Source organism: Acartia tonsa, chromosome 6 (assembly GCF_053477335.1).
Source record: "Acartia tonsa isolate MP-2025a chromosome 6, ASM5347733v1, whole genome shotgun sequence".
NCBI classification, from domain to species: domain Eukaryota; kingdom Metazoa; phylum Arthropoda; class Copepoda; order Calanoida; family Acartiidae; genus Acartia; species Acartia tonsa.
This window is the reverse complement of record NC_137265.1, coordinates 38,694,765-38,716,816: the sequence shown is the minus strand read 5'-3', so window position 1 is coordinate 38,716,816 and position 22,052 is coordinate 38,694,765. Positions and strand designations below refer to the sequence as shown.

General features: G+C 31.1%; 1 protein-coding gene across 1 annotated transcript in view; it reads right to left on the bottom strand.

Annotated features, from left to right (window-relative positions):
• Window positions 1–297: 297 nt before the first annotated feature.
• The window catches only part of LOC145322605 (solute carrier family 22 member 4-like), a 36,853-nt gene continuing 15,098 nt past the window's right edge, over window positions 298–22,052 (bottom strand). Inside the window, exons 4-22 of the mRNA XM_080164754.1 lie at window positions 21,389–21,469; window positions 21,066–21,161; window positions 20,460–20,527; window positions 19,765–19,885; window positions 18,096–18,142; window positions 14,135–14,208; window positions 13,518–13,583; window positions 12,239–12,309; window positions 11,581–11,691; window positions 10,860–10,905; window positions 10,714–10,772; window positions 10,210–10,316; window positions 9,679–9,752; window positions 6,226–6,326; window positions 5,239–5,312; window positions 4,562–4,607; window positions 2,841–2,939; window positions 1,665–1,724; window positions 298–1,482 (exon numbers count right to left, since the gene is read on the bottom strand). Coding sequence (XP_080020880.1) covers window positions 1,447–1,482; window positions 1,665–1,724; window positions 2,841–2,939; window positions 4,562–4,607; window positions 5,239–5,312; window positions 6,226–6,326; window positions 9,679–9,752; window positions 10,210–10,316; window positions 10,714–10,772; window positions 10,860–10,905; window positions 11,581–11,691; window positions 12,239–12,309; window positions 13,518–13,583; window positions 14,135–14,208; window positions 18,096–18,142; window positions 19,765–19,885; window positions 20,460–20,527; window positions 21,066–21,161; window positions 21,389–21,469 — 1,437 coding nt within the window. The 3' untranslated portion in view covers window positions 298–1,446. The remainder of the gene's footprint in view (window positions 1,483–1,664; window positions 1,725–2,840; window positions 2,940–4,561; window positions 4,608–5,238; window positions 5,313–6,225; window positions 6,327–9,678; window positions 9,753–10,209; window positions 10,317–10,713; window positions 10,773–10,859; window positions 10,906–11,580; window positions 11,692–12,238; window positions 12,310–13,517; window positions 13,584–14,134; window positions 14,209–18,095; window positions 18,143–19,764; window positions 19,886–20,459; window positions 20,528–21,065; window positions 21,162–21,388; window positions 21,470–22,052) is intronic.

Below are 22,052 nucleotides of genomic sequence, written 5' to 3'. Positions count from 1 at the left end.
GCAGAGAACAACTATTTTAAGTTATAGGCAAGGGGGCCGAGCGCCCGCAACTAGTTAGGCAAGGGTGCCGAGCGCCGCGGTCAGAGATCATAGGAGATTATATACTGATGTACAAGTAGATATAAAACGTATACATTAAATTTCAACTTATACCTACGCATTTCAATATTCAATCATAGAAAACTTTTTAAAAAAATAATTTAATTAAGTTTTCCTTTTGGTAAAATTAATAAAATTGTAAAGTTGAAAGAAAAATCAAGTTCTTGGAATATTTTACTTGATTAGAATTAAAATTCAAGAATTTATTACATATATTTATTAAAAATAAATTTTTGCAAAAATTGTTTACAATAAAAGTATTTTTTTCATATTTTGATTAACAATAGCAACCATGACAATTGAGACAATTAATATTGACATCTGGTAGCACCTTTAAGGAGGGGGATGGGTGGGGGTGAGAAGATGAAGGGATGTTTAATTTATATCATTGCAAAAGTTTAATATACATGTTCTTTCATTATTAAACGGGAGTTTGAAATATGATAATATTTTACCATTAACAGGTACTGGTATGATTCTGGAGGTCTTGAACCTCGAAGTTCCAGTGAACTCTAAAAGGCTCTTGTGGAAAAATAATCAAGGTCCTTTTCTGGACCAGATTTAATAGCAAAAATATATTTGTTATTTTGTTTTTAACTACTTTGTTTTTATAAAATAGTTTTACTTAAAACAACTTTAAGTTTCAATTTTGATGCTATTACATCAAATGCTTTATTAATATCAAGAAATTTCAGGAATAATGCAAACCTTGGAAAATGTCACCTGAACTATAAGGAGAAAGTATAATTTATCTCAACTAAGGTTCTTTCAGCGGTTTAAATCTCCGTATCCACGGGTTGTGGCGGCCACATCGGTGAACAAATCATTCAAATGTACATGTCTTTTTTATTTATGCAAATTAGAAGTATACTTTCATTATTTGTGATTCCACTCAACAATTTTATTGTAAATTGAATGATTTTGACAATATTTTTTGTATGTGTATTGGGGAGACCAGTGTAGGAGGGTATTTACAAGCCCCTAAAATTAATTTAACCCCTCAAAGCTTTGTAAAATTTCTTTGCTCAACATAAAGACATAATTTTGAGCAAAAGTCAGTTATATACAACCAGGGCTCGTCAGCCGCATCTAACCCTCAGAGAAATCAGCCTTTTACAATAAAAAAATCAACTGGGTCTAAGCCTTACACAAACATGGGAATCCTTCTTTAAAAAAATTCAAAGCATCTAAACGGGTTTTAATTTAAGGCTTAGTTACCGGCTGCCGAGCCTTGTATGCAAGAAAAAATAAGTTTGAAATGAACATAAGAGAATAATATTTACAAAACAAGTAATTTAATTAAAAATAAAATGTAAATGCTTTTTGATAATTATTTTGTGAATACTGTTATGCAGCTACTGATTTCTCTTGCTCGACAGGAACCTAAACAATTGGAAAAAATATAATTTTATCCTATATAGATAACAGCAACAAAATTTGCAGGAACAATAACATTATCTGAAATCTTGTAGAAAAAAACTGGCCACCCTAGTTTTACAGACATTTAAAAACACATACAGAGCAGCCTCGCTACTAGTATTTAGTAACATATTTGAATTGTTTACCTCGTATCTTTTAGGTTTGTAGGAGAAGTATGGATCATGTTTGCCAAATCTATCGGCTTCCTAAAATTAAAAAAGCAAATTAGATATTTTTTAAAAATCATAAAAGACATATTATAAAATGCAATGCATGCACAAATTGTGGTTTCGAAAACTGTTACTTAAACGAACGAACATATTACATAAAAGAATAATATCTAATAAACCCAAGAAAAAGATTGAAAATAAAAATCATTTTAAATACATCTTACCAAAAGATAATTCTTCCATAAAAGCAAAGCTAAAAATAAATTAAAAAAGGAAACATTGTTTTAAAATATGCATTGTGCATTTAGAGACCTTTTGGTGACAATTATAGAATATCTTTGTTGTATAGATTAGAACATACCCCAAATGTAATTGATCTAACAGTACCTGACGGACAGATCCTAGTTATAGAGCGGCTGCTCTACTTAAAATTTGGTAAATATAAACAGCTTTATGATAAGAAAATCCAATTTAACAAAGGGAAATTATAATCCTTGCTCAACAAGGATGAAAGCAATTGTTAAATTTGATTTAGAGGAAATAAACAAACACACACCCACACACACACACACACATACACCCACACACACACACATACACACACAATTACACAGATTCATTAAATATAAACATTTTCATTTTCAGATTTTGTGCCGCAATTACCAAACTATAATAGTACAACATTTTAAATTAAACATTATTTTAATTATTCATTTCAAAAACCACTCCTTAGATAATTAAAATTTGAAAAGTATTTTATGCCACATAGATACTCTTTAAAGTCAATTAGTGGCTGATCATATTAAAACTAGGGTCCTTGGTCCAACGAATGAGTGACAAACGTCAAAGTGGATAAACGTTGGATGGACACTTAACCTAACTTAACCCATTTTAAACAATTTTATAGGTATTTTTAAATGCTTAACCTTAGATGGAGGCTTATTTGTATATTCATAGCTCAACCTAACCTAACCTTTATAGAAATAATTAGTTAAACTAATATTTTAGACACTTCTGCGTTTGTTCACTCCGACGTTTGTCACTCCTGAAATCAAACTAGCAACATTTTTGGAACTATACGAACACTATGAGTTGTACAAAAAAAATTACACTTATTTTCCTATCCACGAAAAACTTCTTTTAATATTTTACCTCAATAGTCTCTGGAAGTTTGCATCCAACAGTTTCAGGTAGGAAAGAAGTTGCAACACTTCCAACCAGACAAATTAGAGCCATCACCATGTAAGGGTACTACAAACAAGTATGACAACATTTATAAAATCGAAGCTCTAAAATGGTAAGTAAATTATAATTGGTTAGTTCATTAAGTTAAGTTTTATAATGTTTCAATCAATAATTCTAATCTCCAGAAGGGGTAAGTCTGTGTATATCATTAGGGAATTAAATCAATTTATAGCCATTGTCGTATTCCTTTAGATCCTTGGTATGTACATGATCTTCAAGCAGCAAAAGTAGATAAATTTGGGAATAATAATAATTGCAAATTTACATAAGTACCTCAAACTAAAGACAAATAGCATTTCAAAGAAGGTGTATCAACTATTTTTTTTATAGCTAGCCGGTTCTTTTAGTAAGTAGTAGATGTAAAATTTTTCATAGAATTCAGATATGCAATCGGTTTTTTTGTAGACCTCTTATTTTTTAAGTAATTTAAGTTTAAAAAAAAAAAAAATTAAGTCGATTTTAAGGTACTAAAATGCAACAAAAAAAAGAAAGAAAATGGTCATTATGAACAAAAATAGTAAGATCTTTAATTTGACACCTTACTTTTTCAATTCTGTCAGGTAATTATTGAAAAAATCGATTTTTTTTAACCCACGAGAATAAAAACTTTGAACTTAATTTTATTATTTCACAAATAAAAAAATATGGGTTCATATATACCTTCAGAATCAGAAAAATATTACGAATCCATTGTAAGCAAAATTGAAAAAAAAAGTTTACAATATAGTATATAAACTACAATAAAAGGAATTATATGAAAATATCATATTATATTGTACAGGCAACGTCTTAATTCTTCAATTGAGTATAAAAATGGGAAGGGGGTAAAGAGGGGGTAAAGAGGGGGTAAAAAAGGGAAGACAATAGTGTTGTCTGAACAAAAAAAATAATTGGCCATTTCTTTAATTTTTTAATTTTTTAATTTTTTTCAATTTTGCTTACAATGGGTTCGTAATATTTTTCTGATTCTGAAGGTATATATGAACCCATGTTTTTTATGTCTGTTTGAGAAAATATTTAGGTCTAAAGTTTTTATTATACCGAGGTTAAAAAAATAGATTTTTTCAATAATTACTCAACAGAATTTTAAAAGTAAGGTGTCAAATTAAAGATCTTACTATTTTTGTTCTTACTGGCCATTTTCTTCTTTTATTTTGTTGCGTTTTAGTACCTTAAAACCGACTTAATTATTTTTTAAAAAAACTTAAATTACTTAAAAAATAAGAGGTCTACAAAAAAACCGATTGCATATCTGAATTCTATGAAAAATTTTACATCTACTACTTACTAAAAGAACCGGCTAGCTATAAAAAAAATAGTTGATACACCTTCTTTTCAATTATTTTCCAACAGCATAAAAAAACTGTGATAAACAATTGTGTTATTAAATTAACAAAAGAGCACCTATTCAAAACTAAAATTTAGAAGTAAAATATGTAAATTCCTGCCTTTATTAAAATTGATAACACCATTGATTCAAGAATTTACAACATTTTTATGAACAGAAAAAAAACTCACTACTTTATAAAATAGAACATCAATTGTGTATGTCATTGAGTTATTGCTTAATGCACATATCTTTTATTGATGGCAGCTATGGGAATTAAACTTAATATTATAACAATTACCATTAAATTTGACTGTCCAAGGAAGATCACATACGGACCAGCAATACTAAAATATATATATTAATATGGATATTAATATTCAAACTCCGAATATTATAATTTTTATTTCTAAATGCTATATCACGAGTTGTAAATATGATGACAGTTTCCATAATGATGAAGCGTTTACTTTTATTTCGCCCAATTATGGGTCTTTAGAGTCATCTTTAAAAGTTTGCCATAATTTTGGACCTGAGATGGGTTCTTATAAAAAGAATGCCGCGTTTTTTCGACATTTTTTCGACATTTATTGATTGAACGAAGACGATATCGTTGTACAAAGTATACAACTTAAGAATTCAAAATTTTAAAATTATTATTTTAGCCATTTGTATAATGTCTAATACAGCTCTAAAAAGATGCATTAATTAATATGCAGCAAAATTGGATTGAAGATAATTTGTTTTTCTTATATAAAGGCCGTACCAACAAAAGCGAATTATACAAATGGCGAAAACAATAATTTTAAAATTTTGAATTTTTATGTTGTATACTCTGTATAACGATATCGTCTTCATTCAATCAATCAATGTCGGAAAAATGTCGAAAAAACGCGGCATTCTTTTTTAAGAACCCATCTCTGGATGAATCCATTATTTTCCATAGAAAGTTTAAGATTTCTGAATAAATTTATTTACCTGATAATTTGTGAAATTGTTGAGCATAACCCAACTCCAGATTGTCTTATACAAGTGGGAAATATTTCTAAGGCCTGAAAGCATAATGTATTTCGTATCCAGGAAGGAAGGAATTGGACAATGGGCTGTAGTTTTTATTACGCTAGCCCCCAAAGTTTAAGAATAACGTTTTCCTATTCGTTGGCTTAACATTAACAACTTACATGAATTTTGATGTATTAAATTGTTTAATCAGTTGAGTGTCTTCTAAACGTTTAAACCACTAATTTTCATCTTCAAAGGATGGAATTTTGTGTATCATTATTGGAATGTACATCAGCCATTGTCTTATCTCTTTAGATCCTGTTTAATATTACAGACAGACAGAAAATATGAGCATGACATATTCTCTGCCTTTAAATTTTATTAATCCACATTAAATATTTCAAAATTGATAATAAAAGATATTTTATTAAAAGGAAGCCCTATTCCCATTTTAAATGTTAAATAAAGTACAAAATCTGTTAACTTATCTAACTAAAATCTAAATTAAGAAAAATTACACGTTTAAATAGAATAATAATTATCAGCTTTTTTGTTTTATTTTTCTAACTGGCGACTGCGCCCTTATCCCCAAAGGTTTCAATCTTTTTCCAGACAGATAGACACTGACAGCCGGAAAAACATCGTTCTACTTTGTATTGTAAATATCATTTGGACACAAAAAATGAAGACTGTTGAATAGTAATAAGCCTATTTTTGAAAGATGAAAGAAATAGTTGTTAATTGTATCATATTGCGCCGATAGTAAAAAAAATATGACATTAATTCCAGTTTTGTTGCTCCTAAAGAACCGTAGTCTAGAGACAACAAAACTTTTACTAATGGTAGGATTAAATTTTATTATGCTGTACCAAAACGATAAATGTTTTTTTTCAATATACCTTCAAACTGGTTCAAATCCAGTGGAAATTGGCCAGATTCATAGCCGTACTAAAAACTAATTACCTGGATGTAGGCGACAATAAATGTTGCAGCAATGTTGAACTTGATGAGCATACATAGTACGGAGATAGTCATACCAACACCATTAGTCTCGGTGTAGTGTGCTAAATAATATATAAATAATACATAGGACAGAGATAGTCATACCAACACCATTAGTCTCAGTGTAGTGAGCTAAATAATATACAAATAATACATAGGACAGAGATAGTCATACCAACACCATTAGTCTCAGTGTAGTGAGCTAAATAATATATAAATAATACATAGGACAGAGATAGTCATACCAACACCATTAGTCTCGGTGTAGTGAGCTAAATAATATATAAATAATACATAGGACAGAGATAGTCATACCAACACCATTAGTCTCGGTGTAGTGAGCTAAATGATATATAAATAATACATAGGACAGAGATAGTCATACCAACACCATTAGTCTCGGTGTAGTGAGCTAAATAATATATAAATAATACATAGGACAGAGATAGTCATACCAACACCATTAGTCTTGGTGTAGTGAGCTAAATAACATATAAATAATACATAGGACAGAGATAGTCATACCAACACCATTAGTCTCAGTATAGAGAGCTAAATAATATATAAATAATACATAGGACAGAGATAGTCATACCAACACCATTAGTCTCGGTGTAGAGAGCTAAATAATATATAAATAATACATAGGACAGAGATAGTCATACCAACACCATTAGTCTCAGTGTAGTGAGCTAAATAATATATAAATAATACATAGGACAGAGATAGTCATACCAACACCATTAGTCTCGGTGTAGTGAGCTAAATAATATATAAATAATACATAGAACAGAGATAGTCATACCAACACCATTAGTCTCGGTGTAGTGAGCTAAATAATATATAAATAATACATAGGACAGAGATAGTCATACCAACACCATTAGTCTCGGTGTAGTGAGCTAAATAATATATAAATAATACATAGGACAGAGATAGTCATACCAACACCATTAGTCTCAGTATAGAGAGCTAAATAATACAGGGTGCGTCACATAAATCGGGACATTTTTTAAACGGTCATAGCGCAAAAACTACTTGACCAATCAGGACATTTGACCCCACTATAGAAAGCTTAGGTAATGACCTTTAAGCACAAAAAAATCTTTGGACGAAGATGGACGTGTACACCGAGCTGGACGCGTATATGTTCAACAAGGCAGATTCCAAATGCGCCAGTGGTTAAGTGCGCAAAATCACAAAACATAGGGTCCGATAGGAAAGGAGTTGGAATCTTGACCCCAAATTTTGTGGGTGTCTTAGGCTCATTGAGACACACATTTTGCCGTGTTTAAATCCATTTTAGCTCAATCCTAGCCGAAATGAGGTCGATTTTTCAAGATTTTGAGCCTTAAGAAATCACAAACACTAGGGCCCGACAGGGAAGGAGTTGGAAATTTGACCCAAAATTTTTTGTGTGTCTTAAGCTCATTGTGACACGCATTTTGAGTACTTAAAGTCCACTGTAGCTAAATCCTAGCCCAAATGAGAGCAAAAACATGGATTTTGTCAATTTGGCGGTTACTCATGATCCTAAGGAAATGTGGCCTCCCAGTAGCCCGATCTTAATTTAATGGACTTTTGGGCCTAGGGCTACTTTGAAGCATGCACCAATAGACGTGCCCATACCACAAAGACCTCCCTCATTGTCACTATCAAGGAGAACTACGCCAGCTTGGACAGGTACATTTTAACCTGGACCTGCCGGCGGTTGAGGAGGCGGGTAGAGACGGTGATTGAGGCTGGCGGCGATTTTATTAAATAATCTACTAGTCATATACCTATTTTGCTTCCCAGTTTTTAAAATTCAATAAAATCTTTAAAATTGACGATTTTATGTTCATTTCTTTAAAAATTACAAAATGTCCCGATTTATGTGACACACCCTGTATATAAATAATACATAGGACAGAGATAGTCATACCAACACCATTAGTCTCAGTATAGAGAGCTAAATAATATATAAATAATACATAGGACAGAGATAGTCATACCAACACCATTAGTCTCGGTGTAGAGAGCTAAATAATATATAAATAATACATAGGACAAAGATAGTCATACCAAAACCATTAGTCTTGGTGTAGTGAGCTAAATAATATAGAAATAATACATAAGACAGAGATAGTCATACCAACACCATTAGTCTCAGTGTAGTGAGCTAAATAATATATAAATAATACATAGGACAGAGATAGTCATACCAACACCATTAGTCTCAGTATAGAGAGCTAAATAATATATAAATAATACATAGGACAGAGATAGTCATACCAACACCATTAGTCTCGGTGTAGAGAGCTAAATAATATATAAATAATACATAGGACAGAGATAGTCATACCAACACCATTAGTCTCGGTGTAGTGAGCTAAATAATATATAAATAATACATAGGACAGAGATAGTCATACCAACACCATTAGTCTCAGTGTAGTGAGCTAAATAATATATAGATAATACATAGGACAGAGATAGTCATACCAACACCATTAGTCTCGGTGTAGTGAGCTAAATAATATATAAATAATACATAGGACAGAGATAGTCATACCAACACCATTAGTCTCGGTGTAGTGAGCTAAATAATATATAAATAATACATAGGACAGAGATAGTCATACCAACACCATTAGTCTCAGTGTAGTGAGCTAAATAATATATAAATAATACATAGTACGGAGATAGTCATACCAACACCATTAGTCTCGGTGTAGTGAGCTAAATAATATATAAATAATACATAGGACAGAGATAGTCATACCAACACCATTAGTCTCAGTGTAGTGAGCTAAATAATATATAAATAATACATAGGACAGAGATAGTCATACCAACACCATTAGTCTCGGTGTAGAGAGCTAAATAATATATAAATTATACATAGGACAGAGATAGTCATACCAACACCATTAGTCTCGGTGTAGTGAGCTAAATAATATATAAATAATACATACGACAGAGATAGGCATACCAACACCATTAGTCTCAGTATAGAGAGCTAAATATCACAAAAAACTAAAAATTTCTATATATTATATTACAAATTATATAGTGTACTTTAAACTAGACATTTTTTTGTTGCAAGATGTCTGTAAATATTTTTATTTGTTCATTATTCTTTTTATTTGCAAATTAGTTTTAATTATTATTTTCATTTACTCTAGATACTCTAGAAGCAGTTGTAGAATGTTAGTAAGGGATGGAGGACACTTTTTTGGTTTGGGGGGGGAGGGATAGGTTTTCTGAGCGATTTTTCTTAAGTGTGTGGAGGCACCCCTTCCCAAAAAAAGTTATTAGCCTTTAATGGAGCCTTAATAAGCCTTAAGAACCTTAAATGTTCAGCAGGTGGGTGACATTCTAAAACCCCTTAAAAATGTTAAAATAAAATCAAGATAAAGTAAAGTAACTTACATAGAGGCATAATAGCGGCAAAGAGGAGAGCATTGATGAGTAGGAGCGTTGTATGACACCATCTTCTACCAATTCTAAACATAGAACAAATATAGAAGAGGAAAAAAGACTAAACATAAAGAAAGGTGTAAAAGAGTAGGAGAATAATAAGTAAAAGTACTAATAACTTAAAAGATAGGGTGCCTAGTTGTTCTAGAGACATTAATTATGGTTCTACTGCTGCTTTATTTGGCACATAGCAATAATAGTGAGAGTAGGGGGGGATGCTTTGGGCCATAAACAGGAACTCATTATCCATGCACAGTTAGGACTTCCAAACAAAGATCATGTAATCAAAGTGTTGGTTGTCTGTTACTTAACCAAATATTCTTGGAATGTAAATGATGCTCTGTCTTCTCTAGATGATCACTTAAAAGGAAAGAGAATGCTGGCCTAACCAGGTACTAGGTACATTTTGTACCATATTGGCTAAAGCATCACACAATTGGATAAAAGCAAAATATAAATATTATTATAAATTTATTATCTTACTTGTTTGCAAGATAAACTCCCCAGAAGTTTCCAGGACCCTCGACCAGACCCAACAAGAACAAATTAAGGAAGGTGCTGCCCATCATGTTTGATACATTGATAACCATCTAAAATAGAATATTTAAAAATCCAGCTTTAAAATAGATACATTTTTATTAACACAAAGAAAAAAGTTTATGAATATTGTCTTAAATTATGATTTACTACTCAATAAAACGTAATTACAGAATTATTTGTTTTATTCGAAATTTTTTTTTTCAAAAGGTTTTTTTTTCAAAAGAAACAAAAATATTTGTAGGGTGCATTTTTCACTAAGGTTGAATTCTCTTCGGAGGGTGGAGAATGAGATGCCCTCACAAAAAATAGTTATAAAACCTCATTGGACCTACACTACAAGAGTTACAGTGAGTTAAGAGAACCATATCGGGCCGGCAGTTACAGAGGCTTTAGGCTACATACAAACATCATTCTACTAAACATCCTGTTACTTTTAAATAAGAATACCTGATAATAAACAAAAGCTGATGCTGTAAACCCAAAAGTCATGCAAACAGTTCGAAGTGCTAAATAAATAAAAATTTAATATTAAATATTAGATATTTAAAAATTTTATAGTTGCTTTAAAAAAAAAATCTGGTAAACAAATTTACCTAGTTGTTTTGTGGAAAACAAGCTGATATATCCCAGAGATTTTTCCTAAAATTGAAAATCATCGTATTACACTTAAATAAGATAAAGCGTAAAAATAGCATGTTTTTAAAGAAGTTTTCCTCAATTTTCAAAATAAATATTAGTGTCAAAAAGGAATAATGAGTTATAAAACCTATTTGTTATTTTATGTTTTTAATTAGAATAGTTATTTCTCGCATCGTATTATAAACGGCTTTCCGCGGATATAGAATGTACAATTATGAGATTAAAACTAGTTTTTTTAGCCCCGAGGTGACGAAGTCACCGGCTAAAAAAAACTATTTTTAATCTTATGATTGTACATTTCTATATTCGTAGAAAGCTGGATATAATACGATGCTAGACATAGTTTTTTCGTATGGATGAGAACCGGTTCCTATCCACCGGATTCGAATGAATACGAGAAAAATATTTATCTTTATAACTAAGTTATAACAAACTAGCGGATACGACCCTAGAGGCCTCTAGGGGCGTTTTAGGGAAAGGGACGTGGGACCTCAATGTTCCTTCAATCTTAGTTTTTCAAAAAAAAACTAATTTGGAAAATATTCTAGGGGCGGTTTTTCTTAAGGGGGTGAAAATAACCTCCTCAGGAAATTTAAAATATTTCCTGGTTCTATAGATAGCCTCTACTTAAAGGAGAACCATATCGGTTATTCAACTATTTTAGATACTTTTTACCTGAGTTGCTTCAACCATTTTCTGAACCATATTATCCAAATCCGCAGGAGGTACCACTGAGTTAGATTTGGAAATATCTCTCAAAATTTTAACAGCTTCATCCTTTTTACCCTGAAACACATGTATTAAGTATAATGGCTCTATCCCTCAAAGTCAGCTTATACCAACAACGTAATTAAATCGAGAAAAAAAAAATCAAGAAACCTATTTCGTATTTTCAGCTGAGGTTGGGGGGCAACACATAGAAAAATTGAAGACCCCTCCATCTGCCCCCCAAATTATATTTTAGATTTATTTCCCTTGTTGGTTATACCTTATGTCTGAACAAATTACCAGCTTCCTTATTTTGAAATATATATAGAAAACAAGTTTTTTTTACCAAGTCCTATTCATTGCGGGGGGCACTAACCACGAAGGACCTCTTCCTGTGGTGCCCTAACCCTGCTAGGCAACCCAGTACTTAATATATCTTAAGCTAACCTTACCTAAAGTAACCAACAAACAAACAAAAAACAGCTTACTGCCTCCCTTATTTTCAATTTAATTCATTAATAAAAGGGTGTGGGTTTTTTGCTGAAAAAGACACTTTGAGGCAAGTTACCGGTATTATATGAGCATATGCAATGTCTTGTATTAAATTATTGAAAAATGAGTTAACCTTAGTGACCAGCCATCTTGGAGATTCAGGAAGAAGTTTCCAGGTAAAGAAGAACAGTGCCAGGGGCAATACTGTAATTGTACAAAATTATTGTAATTTCAGATTTTTGGATGTAAAATATTTTCCAACCAATTTTTGTAAATCAGTTTAGGTAAACATGTATATAGAAACACAAATTATTTTAACCAGGGATGGAGGAGACATTGGACTGTAAACTACCAGGGAGTAAGGGAGGGAACAATGGATCGAATATTCAATTTTTTGGAGTCTCAGACTTTGGGTACTGGCTTAAAGGGAATGTGCAAGAATTTAGCAGTTTTTGACTAAGTTTGGGTAATAGCGCATGAAATGCCGCTACTCAATGTGTTAGTTTTGAATATAGCAGACGGAGTTAAGAATACACGGCCCCCATCCTATACTCTGTTTCACTCCCCTCTTCCCCACCTCCCTTTTTTAAAGCAGACAATAGGGAAAGGGAGGTGGAGGTTGGGAAATAAACAGGATAAAAGGGGCAGGCAGGCTTGCGGGGACATATTCTTGCCCAGCCAGCTAGCAGTTGGCCGGGTCCAATAATCTTGTAATATAAATATCACACCATAAAACATCAATATATTTCATCAAAAACAAGTTGTGATTTCAGTTTACATGACGCTATGGAAATCTATTATTCTGGGCCAGAATATAACCCTACACACCTGCCTACCCCTTTTTTCCCTGTTCATATCCCTTGCCCCCACCTCTCTTTTCTCTTTCCCTGTCATCTGGAGTTCCAGGGAGATTTTTCTAGTAATTAATTACAAAATGATTACATTAGTCTGATATACTGGTAATCTAATTTTCAAACTTTTTTCTTAGTTTATAGTTTATTAAATTTAATTAAAAAACCCTTTACAATTTCCTCCAAATTTTCTGGATTAATCTGGATTTCATGGCCTTTCTTTGAAAACTCCTAAATTGAATTAATTGTTCATTGTCCCCTCCCATACTCCCTGGTAAACTACACATATACACAAAGTTTGAAAAAACATGCACGTCAATTGGTTGATTACAATTAATTTTAGGTACTTTAAATAAATCTGGATTGGTAGGTTTAAAATCTAAAAAACATTTCAAACTTTAATTCGGAAATAAAAGCACATTGAAATAGCCCCAAAAGCTATGGAAAGCGAAACTAAACTTGCAAGTCATATTAGTTTAGGGGTAACCATGACTTGAATTGGCAAACAAAAAACCTTTCTTTTAGAACAGTAAAAAATAAATTTTCTATTTATGTTTTTACCTGAAACTGCTTTGATGATCCTCCATGATGCAATGAGGTAGCCAACCAGAGGGAATACAATTTGACCTAAACAATAATATCGAATGGTATCTAAGCTCTCAAAACAAAAAAAAAGATTATTAGTGTTTAAAGATTAAATATATCGACACATGAATAATACCTAGCAGATATAACTATACAATGGTTTATTTAATATCTAATGAACTCTGAAAACTAGTTAGGTATTAGAAACTGTGCACGCATGAGAGTAAGTGATTTTTAACACTTTACATTATTTATGTTGAGGGTTTTTTGGTCTACATTTTTGTTAAATATCCTAACACGCTTATAAAGTAGTAAGCGTTTTTTGTCTGTCCCAAAGGATCTCGCTAACCGCTGAACCGATATTGTTCTACTTTACAGTGAAGCTTCTTATAGGTCCTGGGGAGGTTTTAAACTATTATTGGAAAGAGTGTCTTCACCCCCCTCCCCCCCCCAATTTTTTTTTTACTCTGTTGAAACTCAAATTTAAAATGGGATGAGGTCGACTTTTCCCCCTCCTACCCTAAGTGCCCCTAGAGACTTCTAGGGGCGTATCCACTAGTTAATAAATAAACTAAGAACTTCTATTTACTTACCAATAGACCATGTAACACATCCATAGCAGAGCACATAACTTCTCTTTTCAATATTGGATATCTCACACAAAATACTAAATAAAGATTAATTATCAATATTTTGTTCAACATGTTACCGTCATTAAGGATCAAAAGGCATATAAAACCATTTAAAAACCAAGAAGAAATATTGAAAAATAATAGTTTTTGCTACAGCTTTTCCAAAACTACTTAAAGGATTGTGATCGCGGCGGCATCTGACACCGGCTTAGGCTATCACTCAGCACTAACTGAGGTTGGCTGAAATTTTTCTACCAACTCAATAAAAAAAAATATTTTGTTGACCTTCAAAGTACACCTTTCATTGTCAGTTGGAAAATAAGTATTGTTTAAAATGCATTTTGGAAATGTCATTTGCACCGAAGTGCAGATCTTTAAAAAATATCAATTAAAGTTTTAACAAATCAAAACAAGAAAAATCCAGTAAGATACAGGATTTAATTATCTATTGAAAAAAAAACCATACAATTTTTTTTCGTTAAACTTTGTGCAAAATATGTATGTTAGCTTTTGTGTCATTTTCAAAAGCGAAGGTTTTCTATAATTATAGTCGGTCTGTACGTCTGTCCGGAACAGATAGCTTTTTTCGTTAATTTAGGCATGTTAGAATTGTTTTATCGATTTCAAACTTTGCATGGTGATTCCTGTTGTAATTAGGTACAAATTTAGAAACCGTAGCAACTATTTAATCGTTACCAGAATGTCCGTACGTCCATTTTAAACATCTTGATTTTTAACTTTTTAACAACAAATTTTTATGTGATTTAATAATCTGATTGATCCGATTTTTGGAATACTGATTCTTAGGACAACCAAGTACAATGTTATTTGCGAAGCATCTCTAATCAAGTAAACATGGAAGTATGTCCTTCAACAGTATTCTGTATTTAAGTAGTTTTTCATCAAATGTACTCACAATTTTATTTCGACTGTTATACATTTATATTCTGATTATTCAGTTCTGACACTCTACAAGTGTTAATGTTCATTTGTCCTATCGTTTCAGAGCTTTGCTTTTATGGATCTTGTCATCCGTTTTAAACAACAGGGAGGGATGAAAATCATAAAAGTACAATAAGATTATTTGTATCCATAGAATTAAATTGGAAAAATATCTGTCTTAAAAATAAAATACCTATTAATATCAATTTTAATATGACTTCCAGTTATAAATAAAATAAAACATAATATTTGCTACTGTAAAATATTTTTTGAAAAGGTACATATTTTCAAGGATAAAAGAATCATCTATATTTTGGTATAATAGATAATATTTAATTCGCATTTTGAATTTTCTAGTCTAACCTAAAAGTTAGGATTTCCTTATACTCATTTAGACATAAAGAATATTTAAGACTTTGAAAAATCCCAAATCCTAGGTTAGCCTAGAAAATTTCAAAAATTTGGCCTAAAGCTGTTATTTTGCAATGGACAATAAATGGATTTAGCTCTTCAAATCAAATCAAAATCAAAATATTTATTTCAGTCAACATATTAAAACACAATTATATAATACGAATATTTACATAGGTATATTGTTTATATAGTTTTATTTTATTTTATTTTAATGCACAAAAATATCAAATATGTTGCCTAGTGGCAGGACCTAACGCAAAACACAATGTGTAAATTTTTTATTATAAAGTGGATTATTAAACTATAACATTGTGATCATGCGGTAAAAAGAGATCAAGCCCTATTAAGTATATAATACAATAAAATAAAAATGAGATGAAAGTTAAATATCATAAGGGAAAAAAAATTGTTTTTCTTTAAAAAAAATAAAAAGTAAATGGAGCATGTAGTTAAAAAAAAAGAAAGAAAGAAAGAAAAAAATGAAAGGAAATGTACGGCGTTGAAGTATGTTTAAACCTGGATAACCTCCAGAGGTCGGAATACACTATTAGGTCTTCTTAATATAAGGCTTTTCTGAATCAAACATTGCTAATGTACTATTACTAATGCATAATTAAACAGCTCAACATCTTACTGCCAACCAACGACCCTGATCTAATAGTCCTAATTGTGCATGGTAATGAGATGCGCTGTGTTGATCCGAGATTCACCTTCCCAACGACAGGTGGATGCGCTAAGGGTCATGCTGCACCAGTTTCAGCTGAATAAGTAGGGATTGTAAAATGTTTCTCATAATAAAATAAATCCAGCTATAATAAACGTACTATTCTGATGAAAATTTGAAAATTTTTTCACTTTTAATCTACAATAGACGTCTATTGGTGAAATTCCAGATTATTAAAATCAAATATAATAATAAATGAAAAAAGTTTATATATACACACCATTAAATAGTCCAATAAGAACAGAATGCATATACAATCTGACCACATTAGTGTTAACCCTATTCCAGAAAAAGGAGGGCGTAAAATGCCTCTCGTCTTATCTCGGAAACTATAAAAGATATCAAGACACACTGAAAAGCAAAGTTGTTAATTTTTATTTTCATGCCTGTGTCCGCCAGAAGTAACAGATTAAAAAAAGCATTTCTTGGAAAAGTTGAATATTTGTGCCATTGAAATTGTATAAGTAGTTTAAGTAATGATACTAAATGGAAATTATTTTCTTCCTTTTATCTTTTTAAAAAGTCAGCTAAAACAAATACATTTTTTTTTAATGAAATAGTTGCTTGGAGAAATTATTTTATTCAAACATTTATGAAATTAAGCAATTTGGGACTAAACATATAATCAAGTTGATTTGTCTGCAAAAAGTTGACGGATTATTTGACTAATTTGTTATCTAAGGTAATATATCTTTTTCTAGAATAATGCATAGCAAATTTTTAATATTATAAAATGATAATGCAAATCACAAAATAAAATTAAAAGGCTCTTTCATAAAAAAATATTGATGTCTAGGACGATTAGACATCATATTTAATGAAATCATCTTAAACTGTAACTTTGTTCGTAATAAGAATCCAGTACTAATTATGATATATGTATACGTTATTACGCTACATTGATTGATGTTAGTTTGTCAGTGAAATTTGTAGCCCATGTTGGCAACCTAATTTTCATTTGTCATGATATCCACGTCAATTCTATACCCGTTACTGTTTTTCTTATTAAAAGCGAAGGTTTTCTAAAAATATGGTCGGTCTGTACGTCCGTCTGTCCGGGATGGATTGCTTTTTTAGCAGAATTGTCCTATCGATTTTAAACTTTTCATGGTGATTCCTGCAGTAGTTAGGTACGATTTAGATAGCGTAGCAACTCTATAATCATTACCAGAATGTTTGTACGTCCATTTTAAACATGTTAATTTTTTACTTTTATAACAACAAATTTTATATAATCTAATTATCCGATTGTTCTGATTTTTGTTATACTGATTCCTAGGACAACAAAGTACGATGTGATAAGCAAGCTGCTCTATAACCAAGACCTAAAAATGTCAGTATGTCCTTAAACATTATCCTGTATCAAGAAGTTTTTTTTTTAAATTACTCACAATTTTGCTTTGACTCTTATTCATTTACATTCTGATTATTCAGCTCTGACACTCTACAGGAGTTAAAGTTCGTCTGTCATACCGTTAAGGAGCTTCGCTTTTATGGATGTTGTCATCCTTGTTAAATAACAGGGAGGAATAAAACTCACAAAAGTGAAATCAGATGATTGTATCCAATAAACTAAATTGCAAAAATCTGTATAAAAATAAAGTATTAATATCAATTTGAATATGATTTCCAGTTATAGATAAAATAAAACATAATATTTGCTAGTCTAAAATATTTATTGAAAAGGTACATATTTTTCAAGGATTAAAAATTCATCTATGTATTGTTATAATAGATATTCGATTAGCTGGTATTATAAATCAGCCGGATATCCAATATCCGACCAAGTATCCGCCCAACTCTAATGTATATTGTTTTCCTTATTTCATATTTCATAATTACCTTAGGGGAGATTGAAAAATAGGCATCATACCAAAAGCAGACAGGACCTAAAAATATTAAATCTACAAAGTACAAGATAGTTTCAGACAACTTCATACTTTCAGACGACTCTAAACATATAATAACATTTGTCTTTTCTATCCATTGAACATAAAATCTAATTTTTCCTGATTCATAAGTTATACAATTGGTGTATAGAACATTTTTAAGACTTATTCAGTAAATTATAATAAAAAATTTTATATCTGCGGAAAGCTGTCCATGATGCGATGCGATAAATAACTACTCCTGAATGGCTTTGAAACTGTTTAATATCCACTTTGTAGCATCGTATTACAGACAATTTTCCATCAATAATAAAATAAAAATAGTGAAATTGATACCAGTTTTGTTAGCCCAGGCCTTAGAACCGGTTATGAGCCATAAAAAAATCGTGTATCGCATTGCATTATAGATTTTATTAACGAATATTAAAACTTAAAAAGATATAAAATTGTCTGAAAACTGGAATTAACCCTATATTTTTTTTTATTTTAAATTTTTAAATAATTTAAATAAGCATAAACACAAAAATATAAAAACGTAAAGAGTTACTACTCTGTAAGAATAAATAACATTAGTATAAGTTAACAGGGATCTAAAGAGATAAGACAATGAACGGTAAAAAGATTTACATCATTAATGGTTATACACAAAATTACCTCTTCTGTAGATAACAATTAGTGGAAGAAATGAAAAAAACAATCAACATTTATCAAAAAGTCCCCAATTTTTTTAGAACAACGAATAAGAAAATTTTATCATAAAACTTTAGGGACTAACTAGTGTCATTAACAGCCCAATGTCCCCTCCTTCCCTGATAAGTTAGAGCTGAACAATATAAATAAGTCTTTTATTCAAATGTAATTTTCCTGAATAATCCAGAAATATTTCTTAACAGGGAGGATGGGGCACTTATTACACTAGTCCCCATAGTTTAATAACTACGTAATCTTATTCGTTGATTAAAAATATTGGGGATTAGTACTGAATTTTTATTGGTTAAATCAAAACTTGAAGTGTCCAAAAGTTTAAACCAATAATTTTAATATACAGAAATCTTGTTTATCATTATTATGGATGTAGATTAATTTATCGGCATTGCCCTTTTATCAGCGAGGAATCTACAGCAATCTACAGCAGTTTTTTCCCTCCAAAATTTACCATATACAGAAGTTAGAACTATATGCATAAAGAAATGAGGGAAATTTGATTATTGTCTATTGCCCTGTATCCCTGTTTATTTCTACAAGTATAATATTACTATTGCGGCAAGTTAAGAATATAAAATTTGGAATTACTGGTGGTAAGATGTCTATGAGTTATTCCCTAAAGCGAATCTTTTCTACACGTCTGTCTGTAATAGATAACTCCTATCATAAATTGAAGCATGTTATTGTCTTATAGATTTCATACTTGATATGATGGTTCCTGTAACCGTTTGGTATGATTTAGAAAGCGTAGTCACTCTATTATCGTTACCAGAAACTTTTGCCTGTTTTGATACAAATTTTCAAATGGATATTCTGCTTATATAAATCAACACTATTGTATCATTCTTTAAAATTATGTAAACTTTTATCTACTTATATTAATGACACAAATAATAAAATACATTATATTTACATACCTTAAATAGGGCAAAAAGGCTGAAGCTATAGCTGACAGGAATCATACACAGAGTGAACACAATCACAGCGGCGCAGCCAACATAAAAACTTGTTTTTCTTCCAAAAAAGTCAGCAATAGCACTGAAACAAAGACAGTTAATTATATTGGTTTTGTTATCCACCTTGAAGCTTTTTTATAGTTTTACTTCTAGGAGGACTTCTACTTTATAGAAGGACGGACAAGCCTACTTATAAAGTAACAAAACTTCTAAATTCAATTAATTTTGTACATTTTTTTATTTAAATAATTTTATTTAAGAATTTTGCAAAATATGCTAAAAGAATCACTTTTCTTAAATTTGAAATTTTTGCACAATGGACTATTATAGTAAAAATTACAAATCACAATTGAATAAATTCTAAAAGTACAGACAAATTATTAAATTTAAAATTTGCTATTCTCTGTTCTCATTTTCAATAATTTTCTTGAGAATCAGAATTTTCAATTTAATGTCTAAATAATAAATCTATAAATATGAATGTATAACCCAGAAAAATACCTTGATCCAGTGTTTGGAACCTTTTTGTCTGCTAGCAAATTGCTTTCTGCTCCTTTGTAGCGACTTGGTTTTTTGGCAGATATTCAATAGACCCCTTACCCCTCTATAGTTTTACTTTAATGACTAAATAGAAATATGAAAGTACATGAACTTACCTGAATATGAAAGTTCCAAGAAGAAGACCAACTGTTGTCAAAGTGTATAGATCAGCTGTATTTCTTTGCTTAAAAATATAGTAAGTATTATTATAAAAATATTAAAGTATTCACACAATTTTATGCATGAAAGGCTGTTCATGGAATAGGTTAATATATTGAATTACAATTAAAAATCTAACATAAAACTTCTAAGCTACAGTAATTTCAAATAAGTAATTATTAAAAAGTGATGTACTCTAGTCTTAGAGCTGATTTGCAAATTGTATCCTATGATACGGACGCTTTGTTTAAGTCAAAGTTACATTAATACAAAGATGAAAACATCCACAAATAAAACTCTAAAAGGAGAATAAACGCACATTAACACGTACTTGTAGAGTGTCCAAACTTGTTAAGTAGGAAGAGAAATCAAATTAATAATGATATAACGTCAGTTAGGGTTAGATTGTATTAGGTACTCCGACAGGCACCATAGGTATAGGCCCCACAGGGGCCTCCCCCATCCCCCCCTGTTCAATTCATTTCAAAATAAGAGGGCGGGTTTCTCATCTCTTACAGGTGTAGGAAAAGCACCGAGTACCTTCGCCCCTGAAAACCATTTACCTTTTCACAGACCCAGTTCTCTTCCGTGACAACAGTATCATAGAACTCAGATTGGTCATAGTCCCACACTTCACACGGGCTTCTTTCTATCCCATCCTGAATTAAATTTAAAACTGTTTCTAGGAATATATCTTAAAGAAACAAATCTGTGTCTTTATGTATGTGGAATGTGGATGTTCAGAAGGATCACCATATAACTGCTAACCGGATATGTTTCTCCTTTACACTGTAGCTTCCCATAGTTCATGGGAAGGTTCATAGCTATTTTGGGGGAGAATTTTGGGGCGTAGCTGCTTATCTAGTATACTAAAATAAACAATAACCTGTAACGTAGAAACAAAAGCCTGTAATTCCTCAGGTGAATATTGTTCTAGTTCCGTACTTTTAGACGAGATTTCATCTATCTAGAAAAACAAAAGAATTATAAAGTTGTTGTCTAATATGTTATTTGATTTAAAATACTAGAAGCAAATATTGATTAAATCAATTTTTTATTATGCAGGGATAAAAAGTCTCAACTGGAAAGCTCACAGTTACATTCAAAATTAATAACTCCCAGCCGCATCCACAATAAGGCACAATCAGCATATACCACACTCAACCACGCAGCTTTTTATAAGCTACTGCCGCAGCTACATTTATTCAACAGCTTTAAGAATATAATTTTTTGGATCATGGAAAGAAAACTAAATTGCTGGTTTCGTCGTATTTTCACAGCAGCTTTTCTTCTATTTCTAGCCCCTTCGAGGGGTTCTAGCCCTGTTGGGAATATTTTCTAACACAGCGGGGCAATCATTATCATTTACATAACCTAACCTAACCTAAAATAACCTTTCGAAAGCTACTGTGAAAGAACCTAGTAATAGTGTCTAACTTTTTATCTTTGTGACGTAACAACAGGGATAAGGGATGGGAAACCTGACCGAAAATTAGGTCTCAGCCTCCTTTTAAAAGTGATGGGGCAACTTTTCTTTTTTGCCTATAAAA